At 42.3% G+C, this 23,293-nt stretch overlaps 1 protein-coding gene across 1 annotated transcript in view; it reads right to left on the bottom strand.

Annotated features, from left to right (window-relative positions):
• The window catches only part of HEATR1 (HEAT repeat containing 1), a 40,329-nt gene extending 17,107 nt beyond the window's left edge, over positions 1–23,222 (bottom strand). Inside the window, exons 1-22 of the mRNA XM_083432288.1 lie at positions 23,083–23,222; positions 20,917–21,067; positions 19,284–19,500; positions 18,816–18,957; positions 14,088–14,189; positions 13,326–13,466; positions 12,533–12,744; positions 11,959–12,092; positions 11,436–11,544; positions 10,560–10,670; positions 9,580–9,697; positions 9,163–9,270; positions 7,598–7,693; positions 6,908–7,002; positions 5,999–6,210; positions 5,353–5,474; positions 3,893–4,090; positions 3,153–3,324; positions 2,813–2,961; positions 2,137–2,329; positions 1,535–1,707; positions 303–470 (exon numbers count right to left, since the gene is read on the bottom strand). Coding sequence (XP_083288414.1) covers positions 303–470; positions 1,535–1,707; positions 2,137–2,329; positions 2,813–2,961; positions 3,153–3,324; positions 3,893–4,090; positions 5,353–5,474; positions 5,999–6,210; positions 6,908–7,002; positions 7,598–7,693; positions 9,163–9,270; positions 9,580–9,697; positions 10,560–10,670; positions 11,436–11,544; positions 11,959–12,092; positions 12,533–12,744; positions 13,326–13,466; positions 14,088–14,189; positions 18,816–18,957; positions 19,284–19,500; positions 20,917–21,058 — 3,114 coding nt within the window. The 5' untranslated portion in view covers positions 21,059–21,067; positions 23,083–23,222. The remainder of the gene's footprint in view (positions 1–302; positions 471–1,534; positions 1,708–2,136; positions 2,330–2,812; positions 2,962–3,152; positions 3,325–3,892; positions 4,091–5,352; positions 5,475–5,998; positions 6,211–6,907; positions 7,003–7,597; positions 7,694–9,162; positions 9,271–9,579; positions 9,698–10,559; positions 10,671–11,435; positions 11,545–11,958; positions 12,093–12,532; positions 12,745–13,325; positions 13,467–14,087; positions 14,190–18,815; positions 18,958–19,283; positions 19,501–20,916; positions 21,068–23,082) is intronic.
• Between the last annotated feature and the right edge of the window lie 71 nt (positions 23,223–23,293).

Raw genomic sequence — 23,293 nt, 5'->3', positions numbered from 1 at the left:
TGCAAGAGCTTCCTGCACTCAAGAAGAAGCCGTGTCGGACATTCGGCTCCCGAAAAGCATTTGAAAACCGGAGCATTTACTTCTGGGTTTTTGGCATTAGGGAGCCGAAACGTTCGAAAATGGAGCCATTTGGGAACCAAGGTTTGACTGTAGCTGAAATGTGCACATCTAAATTGGCTTTGTGGAACAAAATAATCTAAGGCATGATTTAGTTTAGGAACAGCAAGGTCCCACTCCACAACAAAATGCTTCCAGATGGGCAAGCACATTTTCAAAAGCTGGACATAATGCGTTCCACACACCTGGCCATTGACTTCATGAAGAATTTTCATCAGGTTCCTTGCAATGTATGAAGGACATTTGGTGGTTTGCACACACTTAAGTAATGCTTCCAGTGCTCCTGACAACTTCTGCTGCTGCGTCTTTTGCTTGTGTTGAGTTTGTTGTACTTCAAACAAATTATGAAGGCACTAAATTATAAAACAAAATGGGTGGGGGGTGAGGCATTCAGGAGCTATTCAGCACAATAGCTGTATAATCAGTATCATCCAACACAGTTCTGAGTAGTCTGGACACCACCCCCTTGCCCCCAAATGGAATGTATGAGACTGATGAGACTGGGAAGCACTTTTCCCAAGACCCCTTCACTGTCAAGTGCGGCTGAGCACATGGAATGACATGGAATTGTGATAGAGAAGTATATTGTTGTAGCTGACAATGCTGCCACAGAATAAGACTGCAAATGGGCTCACGCCAGTGTTCAGTGAGTCATTATGTGTTTTCTGCCATCTGCACCCTAGATGCCTATTTTGCCATTTCATCATCCTCCGTTCCTCAGGATACCGGTGAGCCGATCTGGGTCAGCAACTAGATGAAGCTCATTGGGGGCTCAGAGACCAGTGCCTCTGTAGGAATGCTGGATAAAAGCATTAAACTCCCCAATGAGAAAGTCAGACACTACTCACATTACTTGGACAATCAAATCTTAGCTTAATAAGCTGAGACATGTACCATCTTTATGAACCCTCAATGCAATCCCTTTACTCCCACTTCACGCCTCCCTTCATGTGAGGAAGTTCCTGTTAACCATTGTTTCCACTTCTTAAGCACAAAGTGGAAGCCAACTTTAAACCATCACTTCTTATTCTAGCTGTTTGAAAGCCAATAACCGTAGTTTCCTATTTTGGATGCAATTGTCACCTATGGCTAGTGGCAGCTTCGTGGCTTGACTCTCATAGCAGAAGCAAGAGGCCCAAATGTGGATGCAAAAAACCTCACACATCTCATCTTATTTGATCATTCAAATGTGGCTACTGTCATCTATAACCTTCTCTAACCAACGCAGGAAAAAGGATGGCTTTAGAGAGGAAGTTGGGTGGTGCCTCCTAGTCAAACCCTTGTCCGAAGTTTTCTTGAAAAACTTGTCTCCTGAAGATGGTAATATCATCCAGTGCCAGAATCACTGGGAGACAAACAAGTATGGTGAATGTCTGATTCAAAACAGGTAACACAGTATTTTGCCACCGAGGCTTACCTGGATTATGTAATTTTGGTCAGATATTATCTCCTCAGCTTTCTGTACTAAATTATGAATGATTTGATGAAATACAGATTCTTTTATTCCACTTAAGGAATGAAGGCAGTTTACAGCAGCTCTTCGTACTTCTCTCACAGGACTTCCCAAATTGATCAGCAAAGCTATGACCACTGGAAAGGGAGAAAAGGAAACAGTTAAAAAAATGATGGTTAACAATTGTTAAACAAACAACAAGAACAACAACAACTGGCTAACAAACTTTCCATTAGAAATCTGATTTATCTAGCCAATTGCTGCATTTCAGAAACATTCTACCCCCATCTTTCTGTGAGCATCCTGATGAACAGTTGTAAATAAATAGGCAAGTAACACAAGGGTGTTGCTTTTGTTCAGGATTTTAGAGTCAGCACATTTACTGACTAGGTCTGCATGAAGGTCCTTGCAGATAATTGCCCTCCACAGACTAATTTACATCTCCTTGTCTATGCCCACCTTCCAGGTTGCCTCTGTTTCTATGTGCCATGTTTGTCCCCCTAAATCACCTACCTAACGGGTGAGGAAATCTTGCAAAATATGACAAAAAGACCAGTGCGCAGTACCTGGGGAGTTTGCTGGTGTCAGTTGTCTTTTCCTCTGCACAGACTGCGATGCAAGCATGGCGTGCCCGATGTACAAAGCCCGAGTCTGTTGCACGGCATCCATCACAACGTTCAGCTGATTTGAAAGGTTGTAACTGTATGTCCATAAGACTGAGAGGAATCTGAATTCATGCTCTGGATTTTTCAAATGTACCTTCAAATTAAAAAAGGAAAGTCCTGAATGTGCGCAGGTGTGTGTGCGCACACACAAACCCATCAGTCGTTTGTTGCTTTCTTCTGGTTTTGACAGGGCGAATGCCTACATTTCATTTTATTGGAACTTACAGCAAAACTTCGACCAAATGAGTACAGTGGTACCTTGGGTTAAGTACCTAATTCGTTCCGGAGGTCCGTTCTTAACCTGAAGCACCACTTTAGCTAATGGGGCCTCCTGCTGCTGCCGTGCCGCCAGAGCACAATTTCTGTTCTCATCCTGAAGCAAAACTCTTAACCTGAGGTACTACTTCTGGGTTAGCGGAGTCTGTAACCTGAAGCGTATGTAACCTGAGGTACCACTGTATTTTAAATAAATGTATTGAAAGTGCATGAATTAGACTAAAAACCAGAAAAAAGTTATAAGATATATGGATTTAAATCGGCTGGGAGGTTGTGGGTTGTGGAGGAAGGGACAAGGTACCTGAAACAGAAGTTTCATCATTGCACGAAAATGATCAGCATAGATTCCCTCACTGGCTCCACGGACCAGAATGTCAAAGAGCTCCAACAGCAGGTGTAAGTAGTTTTTGCTCGCTTCACTTAAAGTTTCAGGGTTCCACCACAACTCATCTGCATGAATGCACAGAAAAAGGGAGCAAAGACTGATCAGAACAGAACAAGGCTTTCTGCAGGCCACAAATCTAGCACTGGTCACCATTCCACGATCCACATTCTTTAGAAAACGATGTGCAGTGATGCAATGAGCACAGCAATTACAACAGGACTTTTTAAAAAGTATCATTTTGCAACCGAAAAGTCACCTTTCAAAAAGGAATCTGGAGGCAGCAGGCCTTGAATAAAGGTTCTGAGCCAAACGACGAGCAAGACAGAATCTTCTACAGCCACAGCTTCTCCAGCATTTAACTTTTGTATATATGTTGTTAATGCCTCTAAGAGCAGGTCACTGTGAGATGTGAAATCGCAGAGAAATGCCTGAAAATGAAAACATCGCTCTTTATATGTAGCGGTTCTCCCTCTGCCTTCATTTTTTTTTTTAAAGAGCAATGCATACCAGAAACACCTGTCTTTAAATTCAGAAGCCCCAAATGAATGTTGCTATTCAAAATAAACCTTGAGTTAATTATCCTAAAAACTTAAGAATGCATGTTTCCAATTCCACTGTGTGCTTCTCTCCCTGAAGATGCAAACATCTGACTTTCAGGAAAGGACCTCGGTATGCTCCTCTAGCCTACAATTTCCCCTTCCCCTTTTTGCTAGGCACAGGTCTTCCTTCGCCCAAGGAGCACCTTGCCAAAACCTGGTTGTTTTAGATTAGTTTTAAGCATTGTAACCGTACACCAGTGCAAGTTTAGAGCTGTACTGGAAAGAAAGCAAAAACGCTTCTGATTGAAAGCTGAAGTGATACAGGCAAGTCTTAATGAAGCTGCCTACTACTATGCAACAGATTTTAGAAGTATCTACCACAGAACAAACATCCCTTCTGTTTCCTGCCTAATTCTCAGTTTCTTTCAGTCAAGCTTACAAACTCAGGAGTCCTCACCTCCGCATGGTAAGTGTCTTCAAATTTTTGTACTTTTCTCCTCAAAAGATAGAAGACCTTCAAAGCCAGTGGCAAACGACACTCTTCTGCTTGCGATCTACTGCAGCAGGACTGGACAAGAACAGAGCTGATAATGTGAGCGGTTATCTTCTGTAGCCCTGAATGAGACTCCTCAGCAATACTGATGAGACCTTCCACCTTGAAAGGGAATGAAAACACAGGTAAATTTTCTTTTATATATCTATATTTTGTAACATTACAGTGGTACCTCTGGTTACGTACTTAATTTGTTCCAGAGGTCCATTCTTATCCTGAAACTGTTCTTAACCTGAAGCACCACTTTAGCTAATGGGGCCTCCCGCCGCTGCCGCGCCGCTGGAGCACGATCTCTGTTGTCATCCTGAAGCAAAGTTCTTAACCCGAGGTACTATTTCTGAGTTAGCAGAGTCTGTAACCTGAAGCGTATGTAACCCGAGGTACCACTGTAGTTCTTTAGAAAGAAGGTTGGCCAATATCTGCGTTTTGGCTTCTCTGTGTATTTCCCCTATCCACATGCCATATACAGAACCTGGTTTTAACATATAAAATGAGCTACAGATGGGAAGGTGTTTTAAGAGCATAAAGAATAGCCTGCTGGATCAGGCCAGTGTCCCAGCATCCTGTTCTCACAGATGCCTGTGGCAAGCAGGACCTAAACACTCTCCTCTCTTGAGGTTCTCAGCTACTGGTGCTCAGAAGTGTTACTGTCTCTGACTACGGACGCAGAGCACAGCCATGATGGCTAGTATCCTATCCCCTCCATGAATTTGTCTAATTCTCTTTTGAAGTCCTCCAAGTTGGTGGCCATCACTCATATCATTAGTAACCAGTCTCCAGAACATTCTCTCTTCGGTAATTCATGAGGCAAACAGTGATAAGTCTTTAAAGCCCTCTTAAAAAGGTATCTGTTTACACAAGTTTCCCTGGAATGTAACTCTTAATTTTTAACGTGTCTTTGTACACTGCTCACTTTTATTTGGGAGATACAACTGGCATTTTGCTTTTTTAAGGAAATGTTACTGAACTTTGTTGGATTTTTGTTGCGTTCATTTTTATAGAAACTGCTTAGAGCTTTTAAAATAGGAGGTGGTATAATTTTTTTAAATAAATGGCCCAAGGGACCATGGGGTGTTGCTGCTGTTCAGAGCAGACCATATCAGGGACAATAATTTTGCTCAAGGGAGCTTCGCATATGCTTGCTCTGCATATTTCCTTCAATGTGAGGCAGTGCAAATTGTGCAAAGTAAGTATTCCGTGTCCATCATTCAATCTGGGTTTCAATAACTACAGTTTGCATCTTCCCAATCTATGAGTTGCTTTATTGTGATAATGCCTGTGATCAAGCATCTTTTATATCTACTGGTCATACAACATAAATAACAGCTTTTTATTTAAAAGAATATTGTCAATTACAAACATACCATTTGTAAAGTGAAGGAAGAATCCTCTGAATTTAGGTTCTCTGTCAAGAGGCTGATCAGTTTTGCATTAGATGTACCTATCACGTCTTCTGACTTAGAAACTTTAACCACCTTTTTGAAAGCTATTTCACCAAAAAGCAAAAAATAGCATTAATATATCAGACACAACATCAAATCCAGTATGGTTAAAGACAATGGCAGACTGCCTAAATTCTGCAAAACCTTTGCCTTCAGCATAGTCTTCTTCACTTCATGTTCAAAAATGCAATGTCATTGATGTTTTTCTAAAGGCATGTCAACTGTACGTTTTCTTACTGTAGGAAGTTATTCCATGTTGCCAAAGCCTTTTTTCTTTGTATCATGCACACTTTAAAAATAAAATGTCATGTGCCCTGAATGCAGAAAATGCTATTGTAAATTTTGTTTGACTACAACCTAAGTTTTTACTGATAAAATGTTTCTGAACAATAAAAAAATAACTAAACCAAAAACATCTTGCTTCTTTTTGAGCCACATTTTTCGGGCATTTTTAACAGAAAAATGTAAGTTTGTTATCTTGTGAATAATGCTACCACTGTGAATAATGCTACCAAAAAACCTGTGTCACTTATTTTAGGAACCCATCTTTTTATTTTTAACGGCTTACCTTGTGGCCAGCCTTTCAGCAAAGGATGTAGGGAGCAAAGACCAGAATCTGCCACACAAAGTGCTACTTTCCATTCGGCAGAGTTAGAATCACTGCTGGTTATGACTATAAATGGCAGTGCCTTTAGGACTAATTGGTTTAAGAGCTCTTTATTCTCTTTAAGAATCTCTTCTTTGATTAAAAGGTGTATTGCAGCCTCCAGGATCTTGCACCTAACACACACATGGAAGAAAGAACAATGGATATTTTTAGACCACATCTCCAAAATCAAGTTTTGCAACACAGTTCCCCTTCCTAAAATATTTTAATATTGGCATGTTATTTAATATGATGGAAGCTGATGACTGCATTGCTGAAGAGCATCTACTAGCAGAGCTTATTAACACAAGTTTTGTATTGTTTGGAGAAACGTTATGCTCTAAAACACAAATCCCAATTTCTTGCATTATATGCTTGAAGATATGGAAGATGCTATATATTTAACTCTTTGTTTATTGCTAGGAAACCTGCCACTGCCTCTTTTTGAGTAACTGAATCCTTGGCTTCAATCCAGTGGAAGAAACGGGGATGAGATATTTGTCAATTCCCCAGTGCCACCTGCCACACTACTCTGGAGTTTCCCTCTGAAGAAGATGCTGCAGAGGAAAGGGGGAAATCAGCAAATGCCAGCAGAAGTCTCTGTCAGATGGGAACCACTTAATTCATATTCCTTCAATATACAATAATTCCAGAAGAAAGTAAGTAACAATATGCCACTAAATCAGCAAAGTGTATTGTATAATCTGATCTCCAGACAAGAAATTAAATGAAATTTGTAAAATAACTAAAATTCTGAGAAGGTATGAAGAGACCCTTAGCAAAGATTGCCTTTAAAGAATCCAAAAGGGAACTGTAAAAATGAACACTTACCATTTTTCATCCTTTGAGAGGTCAGCTCTTTCAAAAAGACACAACAGACTGAAGCCAATTTGTTCATCAAAGGTCTTTGAATTAAGCAACCAGGTCTAGAAAAAAAGGAACCAGTATAAAAAAAAAACACCACATATGCATGGACAAAAACTAGAAGCAATTGTGTAGGTCTAAAGCAAAATTTCAGGTTTACTAAAAAATATTTTCAAGAAGTGCATTTTATATTCATGGGAAATTGCTTTTGAAGAGAAAAACCTAGGGATTTCTAGATTGCTCTGTGAATATTGTTATTAAACTCCTGTCTTTCAAGGGAGAGAAAAGGAAATCTCTTGAATTTTAATTTAGTGGCAAGACAGAACATTGGTCTCCACTAAAACTAAGTGAACAAAGCCATAACATGTTAAAAGGATATCTACACCCACAACCTGGAATAACTATCTAAACACTTTAACTCCTGAGCGTAAGAACTGTCTGTGTTTGCTCTCAAATGCATTGTGATAGGACTGCAACCTAAGAATAAGCGATGAAACTGAGAACTATCAAACATACTTTAGTATGATATTTATCTTACTGCATGGCCGATACCGGAAAAAAATGCTTTTCCAGAAACGCATGCCATCGTAAGTCAGGCAATCACAAATGATAATAAATACCAAGAATTTCTGGGCCCTTGAAGAGACGAAGGCCTACCTCCAATGTACCAAGAGATGACATAATCACATCTAGATTATCATCCTTAAGTCGTGCTAAAATTGCTTCTTCTATAAAGGAGTCGTCAAAGCCTTCCTGAAAAGAGAGGAAGGGCGAGAAATCATCATACAATTCAATTACATTCAAAAGACGTGGACTAATACTTTTAGTAAAACGCCAATTCCAGTTCAGAAGCAGACACAATATTATTTAGATAATTACACATTACTTATGACAGTAAGCTGCAAGACAGATGGTCTATAGAATCACAGTTGTAGAATTCATATGGCAACAGACTGTGCCTAATGACATAATCACAAACTATAATTAGCCAAAGGCTTTTCTGTATTCCCATGATCAGCCTCACAGCGTTGACTGTACATCATGCTCAACACACAATAATCGGAAAGAGTGAAGCATATTAGAAACTCTGCTCCTCTCCAAAATACTAGGCCCAGGAGGAGTGGTGAGAGAACAGTTGATTGCTCATGTTCAGAGGCTAAATTAGGAAGTAGCTTGCATGTTCCTAATTTAACAATAACAGTAACAAAATAGCAATAACAATAACAAAAGAAGGAAGAAGTCTGATTGGGGAAGAGCTATAGAGTCATACCTTGGGTTACAGCTGCTTCAGGTTGTGTTTTTTCAGGTTACGGACCACCGAAACACGGAAATACCGGAACCGGATACTTCGGGGTTTCGGCGGTCGCGCATGCGCAGAAGCACTAAATCACGCTTTGCGCATAAGCGCCGAATCGCAACCCGCAGTGTGGGTTGCAAACATGCAGGTTCAATCCCTGAAATCTCGAGGTATGTCTTCAGAAGATGCTGCCTGAAACCTGGGAGGGCTGTTTCTGGTCAGCATAGACAATACTGAGCTGGATGGACCAATAGTCTGACACAGCATAAAGCAGCTTCTTATGTTCTAATCACCCATCCCAGTAGTTGTTGACAGTGATGGGTTGGATCCAGGCTTTCACTCAGAAGAGGAAGGTAGGATGGGAGAATGAATGTCAATGACCCCTCCTTCCTAATGCAGTGCCATGAAGATTTGCTTCAGGGGTTGGGGAACCATATGGAGCAGTAGGACAGGTGGCACAGGTGGCTTCAGGAGAAAGAGATCAGTGAAAATTGCCTCCTACAGAACTGGAGGTTTTAAAGCAGAGGTTGGATGGCCATCTGTCATGGAGATTCCTGCATTGCAGGGGGTTGGACTAGATGACCCTTCAGGTAATCTACAATTCTATGATTCTATGAATTTCCTCAAGCTCCCCTTACATCATAGTCCCTTCTGTGAAGGAATAGAGCCCTTTTGTTTGTGAAATGGACACTCTGGATTCAATTAAGCCAGTTTCACCTTTTTACTGACATGAAGAAAACAGAGATTTGACTGTCCCTTAATGTTAACAGATAAAACGAAGAGTCAATGAGATATAAATACTGGGAATTTACCTTTGGTTACTGTAAAGGTACATTTTTCTGTTGCCACCGGCACACTGCTTGCTAAATCAGTTCACATCCTAATTTTTTAAAGTGCAACAAAGGGGGGGGGGGACCAAACAAACCTTTGATGCTTGAATGATTTCTTTCAATTGCTGAACAGCCAGAACTCTGACCGCTGGCTGTGGATGATTCAGGCTAAGCAGCAGAGACGTATCGGAATCTTCTAGAAACTAGAGATACAAATGAAGATTACTTGAGCTGCAATCCTGTACCCACTTAACAACAAGCAAGACCCACTGAACTCAATGGGATCTACTTCTGTGTAGACATACAAAGGATTGAGTGGTTACTGTGTTAGCAATGTATATATTATTCATAATAATTCTGAAAATGCCTTGATTTCATCAATACTGATAAGATGCCATAACAATGCAGTCATCTTTCATTTTACAAGGATTTTTTTTTACCACACTCACTGATTATAATGCTGGTACGGAAACACATTTAAAAAGAAGAAATCTCGAGGATCTTTGACTTACCTGGTATTTACCACCACTCATGGAAAGAGAAATAAACTGGTGGAAGAGATCCTGCTCCTTCTGATTTCTAACATCTTTCAGATATTCCTCCAGTACCGAATCTAGTGTTGCAGAATATCTGCCAGAGGCAGAAGAAGAAGAAGAAAATGTTTTCCAGAGAGCATTTTAGGGCAGTCTATTCTCCTGAGTTTCAGGGAAGGTAAAAATTATTTTCAAGGTATTATAAAGACACCGAGCAGTATTCAACAAACTTGATCCCTCAGCGTAAGGACTTTTGGCTGCCAACAGAACTTCCTCTCCCTCTCCTCTGCTCCAGGGGTTCCCCCAGTCACCCAAAGCAACTTGGGGAATGCTGTGGGATGTGTGTATGGGTGAAATCCTTGTGCTAATGGAATGAGTGCATTGGAGATCATATATTATCCTGTATTAAACACTTAATTTAGGGCAATAAGTTATATACATCTAAAACACCGAAGAGATGCTTACTGTAAATCAGAAACTAATCTGCTATCAAGCTATTAAGTCCCTAATACTTTTAGAGAATTAGAACATACTCAGTGGCTGCACCCAGGCTTTTAAATCCTCTCCCAAAGGAACACTGTTTTGCATCCACCTTGAAGCCTTATGCACAGGGTAGCTAAAACCTTCCTCTTGAGGAGAGATTTGGGGCAATGAACCTCCCCCTAACATTTGGAAGAGTGCACAAGGGCATAAAATGTAAAGTACCTACACATTTAGGTTACAAATTCAAGGCTTGTGTATACTTTCCATGCCCCATGACAGCAGCAACCAGTCTGGTGCCCCCTCCAGATATTGGACCAATCACTCCTGACTGTTGGCCACACTGGCTAGGGATGATGGGAGTTGTAAAGTCCAAGAACATCTGGAGGGGAGCCCATTGACCTTCACTGCCCTATGACCCCAGAATACTGACAACAGACATATTGATTTTAACAGGTAACACATCTCTCTCCACTTACTTTCTTTCAAAAAGCCTGATTAGAGGAAGCAGCTGCTTATTCATCTCAGCCATTTTGCCAGGATCAGAGTCACTCTCTACACCATACGAGATATACCCTTCTAGAAATTTACTGAAGTGGTAAGAAAATGAATAAATTATCACCTTACAGAAATATAACAAGCCATTTACATTTTGACAGTTCTCAATTCATTTCAAAAGCTAGTAATTAGATTTTATTTCCCTTGTGAGCTTCTTCGTTTTAATAGCAAGCCTACATGCAAAGGACTTTTCTCTCTCAGTGCCAAACCTGAATGCACTATAAAGGTAAAGGTACCCCTGCCTGTACGGGCCAGTCTTGACAGACTCTAGGGTTGTGCGCTCATCTCACTCTATAGGCCGGGAGCCAGCGCTGTCTGCAGACACTTCCCGGTCACGTGGCCAGCGTGACAAGCTGCATCTGGCGAGCCAGCGCAGCACACGGAACGCCGTTTACCTTCCCGCTGGTAAGCGGTCCCTATTTATCTACTTGCACCCGGGGGTGCTTTCGAACTGCTAGGTTGGCAGGCGCTGGGACCGAACAGTGGGAGCACACCCCACCGCAGGGATTCGAACTGCCGACCATGCGATCGGCAAGTCCTAGGCGCTGAGGTTTTACCCACAGCGCCACCCGCGTCCCATGCACTATACAGTTACTTTTATTCACATAAATGCAATGGAACTTAAAATATGAATATGTTTTCATTTTCCAAGTTATGGATCTCTGCTTGTGTCTAGAACAGGCAACCGATATATTCTAGAAAGTCACACTGCAAGATGAAAATGAGTCAAAATCTATCTGATGCTCTCCAGATCACCAAGGACAAGAAATAAACTCACTCAACAGAGGGTAGCTTACCAGGCCAATAAACGATCCAAATCTTTTTCTAAAGGGATACTTGTAACTATAGCTTCTAGATGTTTTATGGAGGTTTCATAACCAACCAAGTCAGATTTCTCTTCCATTTCTGAAAAAGGTAGATAGGATAAATACATTGTAACAATTTTTTTTAGAAAGAAATACATTTACATTGAAAAGTTCCGTATGTTTAAACTGTATTAGAGCACAAATAAAATTCTGCAGTACAGCAGAATGTAGTATTTTCTGTCCTATGTTTGCTGTAAGAAATATCTTGTTTCACAGTGATGGCCAAACTTGGCCCTCTAGCTTTTTTGGGACTACAACTCCCATCATCCCTAGCTAACAGGACCAGTGGTCAGGGATGATGGGAATTGTAGTCCCAAAACAGCTGGAGGGCCAAGTTTGGCCATCACTGCGAGGCTGGCTGACCCCAAAATAATTATGCTTCTAAGGGGAAATCAAACACCTGAGCTCCTATGGCTCATTCACAAAAGCAACCGCCAGGAATCCACCGACATACCTGTTTTTCCATAAATAACCGATTGAACTAGGTGTGGCAAGAGGTAATGCAAAATTGGACTGACATCATGAGCTGCTGAAATTTCATGAAGGATGGCAATCACATTGGGAACATTACAGAGATAGGTAAACGGCCTGCACAAAAGAGAAAACACCAAAAGCAACCATAAACACATGTGAGCTCTTAACAGTTTGAAGAGGTTTAATCTGTCAGTCATTTGTTATTAAGGTGACTAAGCTGTGGACTCAGGGCAGCTGGTTATCTTCAAAGAGCCAGGAAATTAGCTGCTCTTGTTCTTCTGCACACGGTAGGAAGCATTCACTCAGGCCAAGCAGTTCAACTGGATTGCTCCGATCAGCTTGCAGTTGCCGCTTCTTTGCAAAATCCTGGGAAATATGCAACAGCATGCAAGCAGCCTGGCCGCTTGCTGGTAGGCAGTCCCACTTTACTGTCCTGCTCTTGCCAATTCTTACAACTTTGCTTACCAGCTGGGCAATGCTAGCCACTCCTCTTAACTACTTGATCAGTGCATCTTGTAGGTTGGGGCCTCCTGGAAACAGAGAGCTCAACTTACTTTTTCCCAAGCCCTTCTTCCTTCTGACTCTGCAGCAGGATGATGAGGCAGCCTAAACCCTCTTTGATAAGAGAGGGCGTTTTGGTCAAAGTCTTGCTGATTTGCAATGCCAAGGAACGAACCAGAGACACTTCCATTGTCATCTTCACAGCCAACTGGCTTATGATCATGTAGGTTGCTGCTCTGTAATCCACCAATGTCGACTTCAAACCCTAGGGTGAGAAAAACAACCCAAAATATTTTTGACAATTTGACAGAGAAACGGGGCAGGTCTTTGGGAGGAGTATTTAACAAAGTATTTTGGAAGACTCACATCTACAAAAACTTCAATACCTTACTCCATAAATTAAATAATATCCACTTCGCAAACAAGGCAGCTCCTGCTTCTGAAAAGCAATCCCAGAACTGGGCTATTGCCAATAAATACAGTAAAATTTCTCACTACCAGGGGCTTGATTTAACACTGAAGTCCCATTGGTGACCTGGAAACACCAGGGACGAGGATTATAAACAGCCTTGTGCTCTCAGGTGATAACAATACACCCACCCCAATTTATAATACTGTACAATTCAAATGCAGGTGGAAAAAGTAATAGCTGAGAGAACGAGAATCATTAAGTATCATTTTCATATAAAGCTGGTGCAACATCAACAGGCTTTCCCTTCAAAGCCAACATTCAAAATGTGGCTAGTTAAAAAAAGGAAGTCTCTGTTTATCTACTGCAAAATGCATGCCCACAAACCAAAACTGTAAATTGAAAGAGCAAAATTAATCACTTCTGGAAAACTGTACCTTTTGGATATAAGGAAGCAGCCTGGAAACTAGAGAGTCTTTTATACTTGCTGCAGCCCCAAGAGCAGACACAATTGTAGAGGCATAAAAAGTAAACAGGACTCTCAATTGTGATAAGTTCCCTGGATATAGTGAAAAGGCCTAGAGAGAGAAGTGAGAAGTGTATTTAGGATAATGATAAAACAAAGGCAAAAACAACATTTGTATGGCATCATTTGCTTTCCATACTGTATTAAGAAAGGTTGGGCTAGCTCACGTACTTGCCAGACAGAGATCCTATACAAGTCACACATGTTTTAGCCGACATTCCAGGATTGCCGGGGGTGGACTAGATGACCCCTGGGATTCCTTCCAAACAGGGAGAAACTCACCACCCTCAAGCACATGTACCAGATCCCCAGTTGGTAAGCATGCAAATGGATCCCAGGAAATTCCAATTGCCTAACAAGATAATAGTTATTTCCCATTGAGGAATGTTAAACTCCTATTTAAAAGAATGCATTTGCCAGGGAAATATCCTTCATTAGAAGAAAAATAAATAAATTATGAAGGATCAACTAAATAGATCCAATAATTTTATAGTGTGATATTTGGTAAACGCAGCCATTGTTCAGGTCTGCCCAGCATTAGTGGGCTGCAACACAATAACTGCTATTTAACATTTCTAAACAATTTCTCTTTCCTTTCAGTGTTTCACTGAAGTGGTATTTAAACAAATGTGGAGAACATCAAATTGACACTGCCCCGGAACAGCACACCAACCTTTAAAGATTTTGTCACTAGACTGCATATGAAATCCATGAAACCCAGGTCTTTGTAGCAGTGTGTGATCAAAGTTCCCCTTGCAAGAGGGACTCCTGGTTTCTGCAATTGTGGCAAAAAAGAAAGGATCAGAAGAGAAAGACAAAAAATTGTTAATTAAAATTCAGACAGAAAATACAGAAAGCAATAAGTAGTTCCCATTATCATAAATTCAAGGCACTTTACATCATAGAGAATAATCCTGTACCTAGTTACATGAATCTATGTACCACTATGTACCCCTTCATGGATCACTGCCTTGCCGTGGCGAAGGGGCTTGAATAACTCAGAGAAGCTATGAACTATGCCGAGCAGGGCACCCAAGATGAACAGGTCATAGTGGAGAGTTTTGACCAAACGTGATCCACCTGGAGGAGGAACCAGCAAGCCACTCCAGTATCCCTGCCAAGAAAACTCCATGGACAAAGACAACAGGCATATAAAAGTTATGACGCTGGAAGATGAGCCCCTCAGGTCGGAAGGTGTCTAACATGCTACTGCGGAAGAGCGGAGGACAAGTACAAGTAGATCCAGAGCTGATGAAGCGGCTGGGCCAAAGCCGAAAGGACGCTCAGTTGCGGATATGCATGGAAGTGAAAGGAAAGTCCAATGCTGTAAAGAAAAATATTGCATAGGAACCTGGAATGTAAGAACCATGAACCTGGGTAAGTTGGATGTGGTCAAAAATGAGATGGCAAGAATAAATATTGACATCCTGGGCATCAGTGAACTAAAATGGACGGGAATGGGCGAATTCAGTTCGGATGACCATCATATCTACTACTGTGGGCAAGAAACCCGCAAAAGAAATGGAGTGGCCCTCATAGTCAACAAAAGAGTGGCGAAAGCTGTACTGGGATGCAATCTCAAAAATGATAGAATGATCTCGATATGAATCCAAGGCAGACCTTTTAACATCACAGTAATCCAAGTTTATGCACCAACTACTGGTGCTGAAGAAACTGAAATTGACCAATTCTATGAAGACTTACAAGACCTTATATAATTGACACCAAACAAGGATGTTCTTCTCATTATAGGGGATTGGAATGCTAAAGTAGGGAATCAAGAGATAAAAGGAACAACTGGCAAGTTTGGCCTTGGAGATCCAAACGAAGCAGGGCAAAGGCTAATAGAGTTCTGTCAAGAGAACAAGCTGGTCATCACAAACAGTCTTTTCCAACAACACAAGAGACGACTCTACACATGGACATCACCAGATGGGCAACATCGAAATCAGATTGATTATATTCTCTGCAGCCAAAGATGGAGAAGCTCTATACAGTCAGCAAAAACAAGACCTGGAGCTGACTGTGGCTCAGATCATCAGCTTCTTATAGCAAAATTCAAGCTTAAACTGAAGAAAGTAGGAAAAACCACTGGGCCGGTAAGATACAATCTAAACCAAATCCCTTATGAATACACAGTGGAAGTGAGGAACAGGTTTAAGGATTTAGATTTGCTGGACAGAGTGCCTGAAGAACTATGGGTGGAGGCTCACAACATTATACAGGAGGCAGCAACTAAAACCATCCCAATGAAAAAGAAATGCAAGAAAGCAAAGTGGCTGTCCAACGAGGCCTTACAAATAGCGGGGGAGAGAAGGCAAGCAAAATGCGAGGGAGATAGTGAAAGATACAGGAAATTGAATGCAGATTTCCAAAGAATAGCAAGGAGAGACAAGAAGGCCTTCTTAAACGATCAATGCAAAGAAATAGAGGAAAACAACAGAATGGGAAGAACCAGAGATCTGTTCAAGAAAATCGGAAATATGAAAGGAACATTTCGTACAAAGATTACCATAATAAAGGACAAAAGTGGTAAGGACCTAACAGAAGCAGAAGACATCAAGAAGAGGCGGCAAGAATACACAGAGGAATTATACCAGAAAGATATGGATGTCTTGTACACCCCAGGTAGTGTGGTTGCTGTCCTTGAGCCAGACATCCTGGAGAGTGAAGTCAAATGGGCCTTAGAAAGCACTGCAAATAACAAGACCAGTGGAAGTGATGGTATTCCAGCTGAACTATTTAAAATTTTAAAAGATGATGCTGTTAAGGTGCTACACTCAATATGCCAGCAAGTTTGGAAAACTCAGCAGTGCCCAGAGGATTGGAGAAGATCAGTCTACATCCCAATCCCAAAGAAGGGAAGTGCCAAAGAATGCTCCAACTACCGCACAATTGCACTCATTTCACACGCTAGCAAGGTTATGCTTAAAATTCTACAAGGAAGGCTCAAGCAGTATGTGGACCGAGAACTCCCAGAAGTGCAAGCTGGATTTCGAAGGGGCAGAGGAACCAGAGACCAAATTGCAAACATGTGCTGGATTATGGAGAAAGCTAGAGAGTTCCAGAAAGACACCTACTTCTGCTTCATTGACTATGCAAAAGCCTTTGATTGTGTCGACCGCAGCAATCTATGGCAAGTTCTTAAAGAAATGGGAGTGCCTGATCACCTCATCTGTCTCCTGAGAAATCTCTATGTGGGACAAGAAGCTACAGTTAGAACTGGATATGGAACAACTGATTGGTTCAAAATTGGGAAAGGAGTACGACAAGGCTGTATATTGTCTCCCTGCTTATTTAACTTATATGCAGAATTCATCATGCGAAAGGCTGGGCTGGATGAATCCCAAGCCGGAATTAAGATTGCCGGAAGAAATATCAACAACCTCAGATATGCAGATGACACAACCTTGATGGCAGAAAGTGAGAAGGAATTAAAGAACCTTTTATTGAGGGTGAAAGAGGAGAGCGCAAAATATGGTCTGAAGCTCAACATCAAAAAAACGAAGATCATGGCCACTGGTCCCATCACCTCCTGGCAAACAGAAGGGGAAGAAATGGAGGCAGTGAGAGATTTTACTTTCTTGGGCTCCATGATCACTGCAGATGGTGACAGCAGTCACGAAATTAAAAGATGCCTGCTTCTTGGGAGAAAAGCAATGACAAACCTAGACAGCATCTTAAAAAGCAGAGACATCACTTTGCCAACAAAGGTCCGTATAGTAAAAGCTATGGTTTTCCCAGTAGTGATGTATGGAAGTGAGAGCTGGACCATAAAGAAGGCTGATCGCCGAAGAATTGATGCTTTTGAATTATGGTGCTGGAGGAGACTCTTGAGAGTCCCATGGACTGCAAGAAGATCAAACCTATCCATTCTTAAGGAAATCAGCCCTGAGTGCTCACTGGAAGGACAGATCCTGAAGCTGAGGCTCCAATACTTTGGCCACCTCATGAGAAGAGAAGACTCCTTGGAAAAGACCCTGATGTTGGGAAAGATGGAAGGCACAAGGAGAAGGGGATGACAGAGGATGAGATGGTTGGATGGTGTTCCTGAAGCTACCAGCATGAGTTTGATCAAACTGCGGGAGGCAGTGGAGGACAGGGGTGCCTGGCGTGCTCTGGTCCATGGGGTCACGAAGAGTCGGACACGACTATACGACTAAATAACAACAACAACATGTACCACTGATGCCCATGATATTTGCGAACATATGTGTGCAGTCATGTGGCTAAACCTATAATAATAATAACAATTTTATTATTTATATGCCACTCATTTGACTGGATTGCCCCAGCACTCTGGGTAGCTATGCATCTGGGAACTCCCAGCAGCATTGCCAGACCAATCACTTTCATTCTAAACTTCCACAAAAGTTTGTTGTGATAATAATTTTTTGGGGGGGTGGAGGGAGGTGAGTCATTATGTAAGCTGTTATGAGCTCCTTGGAGGAAAGATGGGGAAATTTATTATAAATTAATATGATGTTTACTCCATGCAATTCAATAGGAATTATTTTCAAGTAATTTTATACAAGACTGCAGCCTACACTTCCCAGTAGACATACATGAAATTGTGTTGCTAGTGACAAGTAAATCAGTGGAAGACTGAACAGGCATAATAAAAATCCTGGTTTATTCTGTTTAATGTATTGAAAGGTATAGTCAACAATATGGATAAGGCAAAACTTAAAAAGCAGTGAAAGTATACAGCAGAGACAGGGAATCTGTGGCGCTAGGGGTGTTGTTGGACTACAACTCCCATAATCCCAGACCACCAAACATGCTGGCTGAGACATCAGATGTCATATTTCATCCATTGCCCATGCTGACTAGGCTTGATGGGATTTGGAGTCCAATAATATATGAAGGGCCACAGCTTTCCAGTTCCTGGCATACAGAGAAAAATGAACATAGTCGAAAGGGAACTGTAAGTATGGGGCCAAAAAAGCAAGCCGTTCAATTTAGTAAGTCGACTCTGGCCAGGCCCACAGCCAACATGCAAAGAAGGCAGATACATAAAGGTATGAGCTCCCCATGAAGTTCCAAGTCTCAAAACCACTGATGAAGTTATGCTGCAGACAACCAGGGATAATGCAGTAGAACCTCTACTTACAACCGCCTCCACTTGCAGACGTTCCAAGTTGCAACCACGGCAAACCCAGAAGTAATCGGCGGGTTTGCGCTGGAGCGGCGATTGCCATTTGCGCCTGCGCAGAAGTGGCAAGCGCCGTTTGCACATGCGCAGAAGTGAGCAATTGCCACCTGTGCACAATGGCACCTCTCTCAGCGACCCGTTTCGCCATAAGGACGGGCCTCAGGAATGGATTGTGGTCGTGAGTAGAGGTTCCACTGTAACAGTATTAGAAATACAACAACATATATTCATATTTTGCTACTTCACCTGAATCGGATACAGCCAATGCCACCTTTGAGTTGGGTCACTAATTTTCAGAAGCTGGATAACTCGCACAAACAACTTTGTCTCATGATAGGGCAAAACACAGCCAATCAAACTGTCCTGGTTGTACAGATGAATATGGAACCTAACAAACAGACATAACACAACCACATGATTAGACATAGGAGTTTCTGTGTCAAATACCTTTACTTCACAATAGCTCCTACCGGTCACAGTATTGCCCGTCTAGCATGGGGCAGTGCTTGAGACTGATTTGCAAATTGCAGACCACAAGATCCAGCCTCACACAATATAAAGTGAAAGTTGATTACACATCTCAACTAATGCTATAACCTCTGTTCCCTGAATTGCCCTGGAATATTGCCCTCTTGGGACAACACTTGTTGTAACTGTCCTGAAGATGTGGGCAGTTTACTATAAACAAGGCTTAGAGGTGCATGAATGGATTACCTGTGAATCAGCCACTCCAGGCACTTCTGCGCTGGTTTGAGCATGAAGTAAGGAGACAAGTGAATCAGGAACAATGAAATATTTTCATCCAGCTGCTGGTTTACTGCCTTTGTTTGGACACTGCGTTCCAAACCTTTGGACTTTTGACTGAAAAGTGTCGGCTGAAAAATCTCAAAGGAAGGATCAATCCCCATCAGCTCATCTAGCCCAGTGCACCCTAGGAAAGATATTGGAATACTTTCAGCACATCACACAGTTTTAAGAGCCTGTCCAATCAGTGACAAATCATTCTATGCAGAGGATCCCTGACAATGAAACCACATGGGGCAAATAATGCTTGATCCAGCAAATGCACACATACAGCTGCTAATTCACACTGGCCAGAATCACAAACCAGGTGTTACTTTCTCCATGCAGATGAACTGTAGAGCCATTCAGTCTGGAGCAATTTACTGATATCTGCACAGGCTCAAGGTACAAACAACACAATTGTATTTATTATATTTACATTCTTCTTTATAAGCGAGCTTGGTTTCTACTACATGACATTGTTCTTTTAATCACCCCAGAACCAACTAAATTGCAATCTCTCACAAGATTTATGCAACACAAGTTTCTTGGAGGTTTCTCCTTACACAGTGCAAAAATGGGTAACCATACTGGCTGCAAGTAGCAAGGACCTTAAGGCTGTTGCTTATATGGGGGTGTGTGTGTGCTGGGGATGGGCTTTCACTATTGTGCCAGATATAAAGGTAAAGGGACCCCTGACCATTAGGTCCCGTCGCGGACAACTCTGGGGTTGCAGCACTTCTCTCGCTTTACTGGCTGAGGGAGCCAGCGTACGGCTTCTGGGTCATGTGGCCAGCATGACTAAGCCACTTCTGGTGAACCAGGGCAGTGCACAGAAACGCCGTTTACCTTCCCGCCAGAGTGGTACCTATTTATCTACTTGCACTTTGACGTCCTTTCAAACTGCTAGGTTGGCAGGATTGTCAGATATAACAGGAGTGTAATACAGAATGCCCCTAATTTGTTATTAAACATACAACCTGAATTAAACAGCTATCTAAATAATGTTTAGTTTCTTCTCACAACTGCAAGGTTTTATTTCTCTCAGGCAACATACTCTTGAGCAAGAAAGAGCTAGGATAATTCACCCTTTCTGCACAACACTTTATGAACTGTTTATGAATTATTAGCCAAGGTTAAAGGTAAAGAAATTCCTGCTTATAATCCTGAGTTGAATATGAAATTCACCAAAACAATCTTACTTCATTTGGAGCAGCAGAAAACAGATGACCCTTTATGGTAAATTGACAACTAACCTTGTTCAGAGTCCACAAATGCATTCACCAGTGGTGAGCATATTCTGCGCTGAGCAGACATATGGTCTTTCACAGAGTCCAAACTGAAAGGTGCATTTCTGATTTCATGCTCTATTTTGGAGAAACAATGCCTAACCCCTGTTTCAGATAACTCCAAAACTTAAGCCAGCATGAGGGACAATATCTTCTTCCTCCTTAAGTGAAGACAGTTAGCAGTAACCACAAATTTTGGCTGGTTGCATAGGCCAGCCAAATTTATTGACCCCTCAGGCATCATACAAGACTGTGTTCTTAAGCCCCTCACTTACCTATTGCAAAAAATGTATCCCTGTCAATATTGGCAGCTTCCTTACAGTCAAACAGTAGTGATGCTACTTCATTTCGAGACAAGAGACTGGGGTCATTCTGAGGGAGCGCAAGGCGCTTCAGCTGGTGAGCAAGGGATGTCATTTTTTAACCCTGTGAGGAGGGAAATGAAAGGTTTTAACAGATCTAGGAAGTATTAGATAAACCAAAATCTATCAAAAGAATCTCTAGTTTTGTACCAATTTGCCTATTAGCAAAATCATAAGTAGGTTGCACCAATTTGGGCTGATGCTAAAAGCCACCATGAAATCTACATTAATAGCTAGCTACAGAAGGGCATAGGAGCCTGCAAAACAACAACAACAGTGAAGCAGCAGAGTTAAGAACACCTGTCATGAATTGAAGTTGTCAAAATATTCAATGGCTCAGTCATTAACTCACTGGGTGATTTCAGCAAGACACTAACTCTCCATTTCAGTCACCTCATCCTGTTTCCATATTTGTAATAAAGGCACTTCCAACTTACCTTGCAGCATTATTGCAAATATTATTGAGATAATGGTCAAGGTTAGCTAAACCAGGTGCATGGAAATTGTGGCCCTTCTGATGTTTCTTGGACTACAGTGCCCATCATCCTGATCATCAGCCATGCTGGCTACAGCTGATGGCACGAGGCCTCCCAACAAGAGATTCTCTATCCTTATTTCCATGCATATTGCCACCAAGTATGAACTCATATATACATCTTCATCGGTTAACGCACATGAGATTGTAATCACGGGGGAAATGCCATAGAGGAACATAATTACTGTACAATACTTTAAAATGGGGACAGCTTACAGGTCTAGCTTCCTCCCTGAGCAAGGAAACATCACTTGATGGGTAGTCACGCACAAATTGTGTTTGTGAACCTTGCCATCCCGCACTTACATGGAATCAAGCCCTATTGAACACCACCTTCCTAAACCTTAATTCAGCTCTTAATTCAAGTTAAACAAGAAGAAGAAGAGGAGTTTGGATTTGATATCCCACTTTATCACTACCCAAAGGAGTCTCAAAGCGGCTAACATTCTCCTTTCCCTTCCTCCCCCACAACAAACACTCTGTGAGGTGAGTGGGGCTGAGAGACTTCAGAGAAGTGTGACTAGCCCAAGGTCACCCAGCAGCTGCATGTGGAGGAGCGGGGAAGCGAACCCAGTTTACCAGATTACGAGTCCACTGCTCTTAACCACTACATCACACTGGCTGAAGCATAGGACCAGGCTATAACTTCCACCACAGTCTGCGGTGTTCACCCCTTTCCAGACCTACAACCGTGAGCTACGCTGTGTACATGACCTATAAGGTAAAGGACCCCTGGACGGTCAAGTCCAGTCAAAGGCGACTATGGGGTTGCAGCGCTCATCTTGCTTTCAGGATGAGGAAGCCAGCCTTTGTCCACAGACAGATTTCTGGGTCATGCGGCCAGCATGACTAAACTGCTTCTGGTGCAACAGAACACCATGACGGAAACCAGAGTGCACAGAAACGCCATTTATCTTCCTGCAGCAGCAGTACCTATTTATCTACTTGCACTGGCGTGCTTTTGAACTGCTAGCTTGGCAGGAGCTGGCACAGAGCAACAGGAGCTCACTCCATTGTGGGGATTCGAACTGCCGACCTTCTGATCAGCAAACCCAAGAGGCTCAGTGGTTTAGACCACAGTGCCACCCATGTCCCTTACATGACCTATAACCACTAAAAGGACACGCTCTCTGTCCATATGTATTGCATCCTTCTCCCCAACTCCTTCTTCCTATGCTATGAAGGCAGAGTTGGGGCTTGAGAAAAAACCTTCTTGAAAGCCCTCGAGAAAGATGGACTGCAAAGAAAAAGCTGGCCGTTAAAAATGGCAGATACTAAGAGCACAGCAAAATGCAAAGGAATGACAAATATCCCATAGTCAATAATGAAAGTGGGCCTGCAGTTAATATAATGAATCAAGACTCAGTCGTAACTCTTCAGCAACTGATCAAATGTTGCAGAGCTGCACGAGCAGGTGAGCCTCGAAAGGCAATGGGAGACCCGGGAATAAAGGAGCTTAACTCTTCACGGTATCTGAAGCCGCTGCCTGTTCCGACAGAGCTTCGTGCTAAGAGAAGGCGAGATCTCGAGCGGAAAGGACTAACCTGGGACGCTGCCGGTTCCCACGGTGCTTCTTTTTCTTGTCCCTCCACGTGGGAAGGTCCACCAGGTGTTTCACCTATGACCCGGAAGCCAGAGCGGGGACGCGTGCTTCCGCTTCCGTCGTTAGAGGGTAATGGCAAGGGTAACGGAGCCGGCGTCTTTCCCTTCCTCCCACCCGGTCTTTGCTCTCTGCTGCCCCCGCGAGGCCTCCGC

This window comes from Podarcis tiliguerta (genome assembly GCF_965153285.1).
Source record: "Podarcis tiliguerta genome assembly, chromosome: 3".
NCBI lineage: Eukaryota > Metazoa > Chordata > Lepidosauria > Squamata > Lacertidae > Podarcis > Podarcis tiliguerta.
Note: the sequence above shows the minus strand (reverse complement) of the source record. Positions and strands in the feature narration are given on the sequence as shown.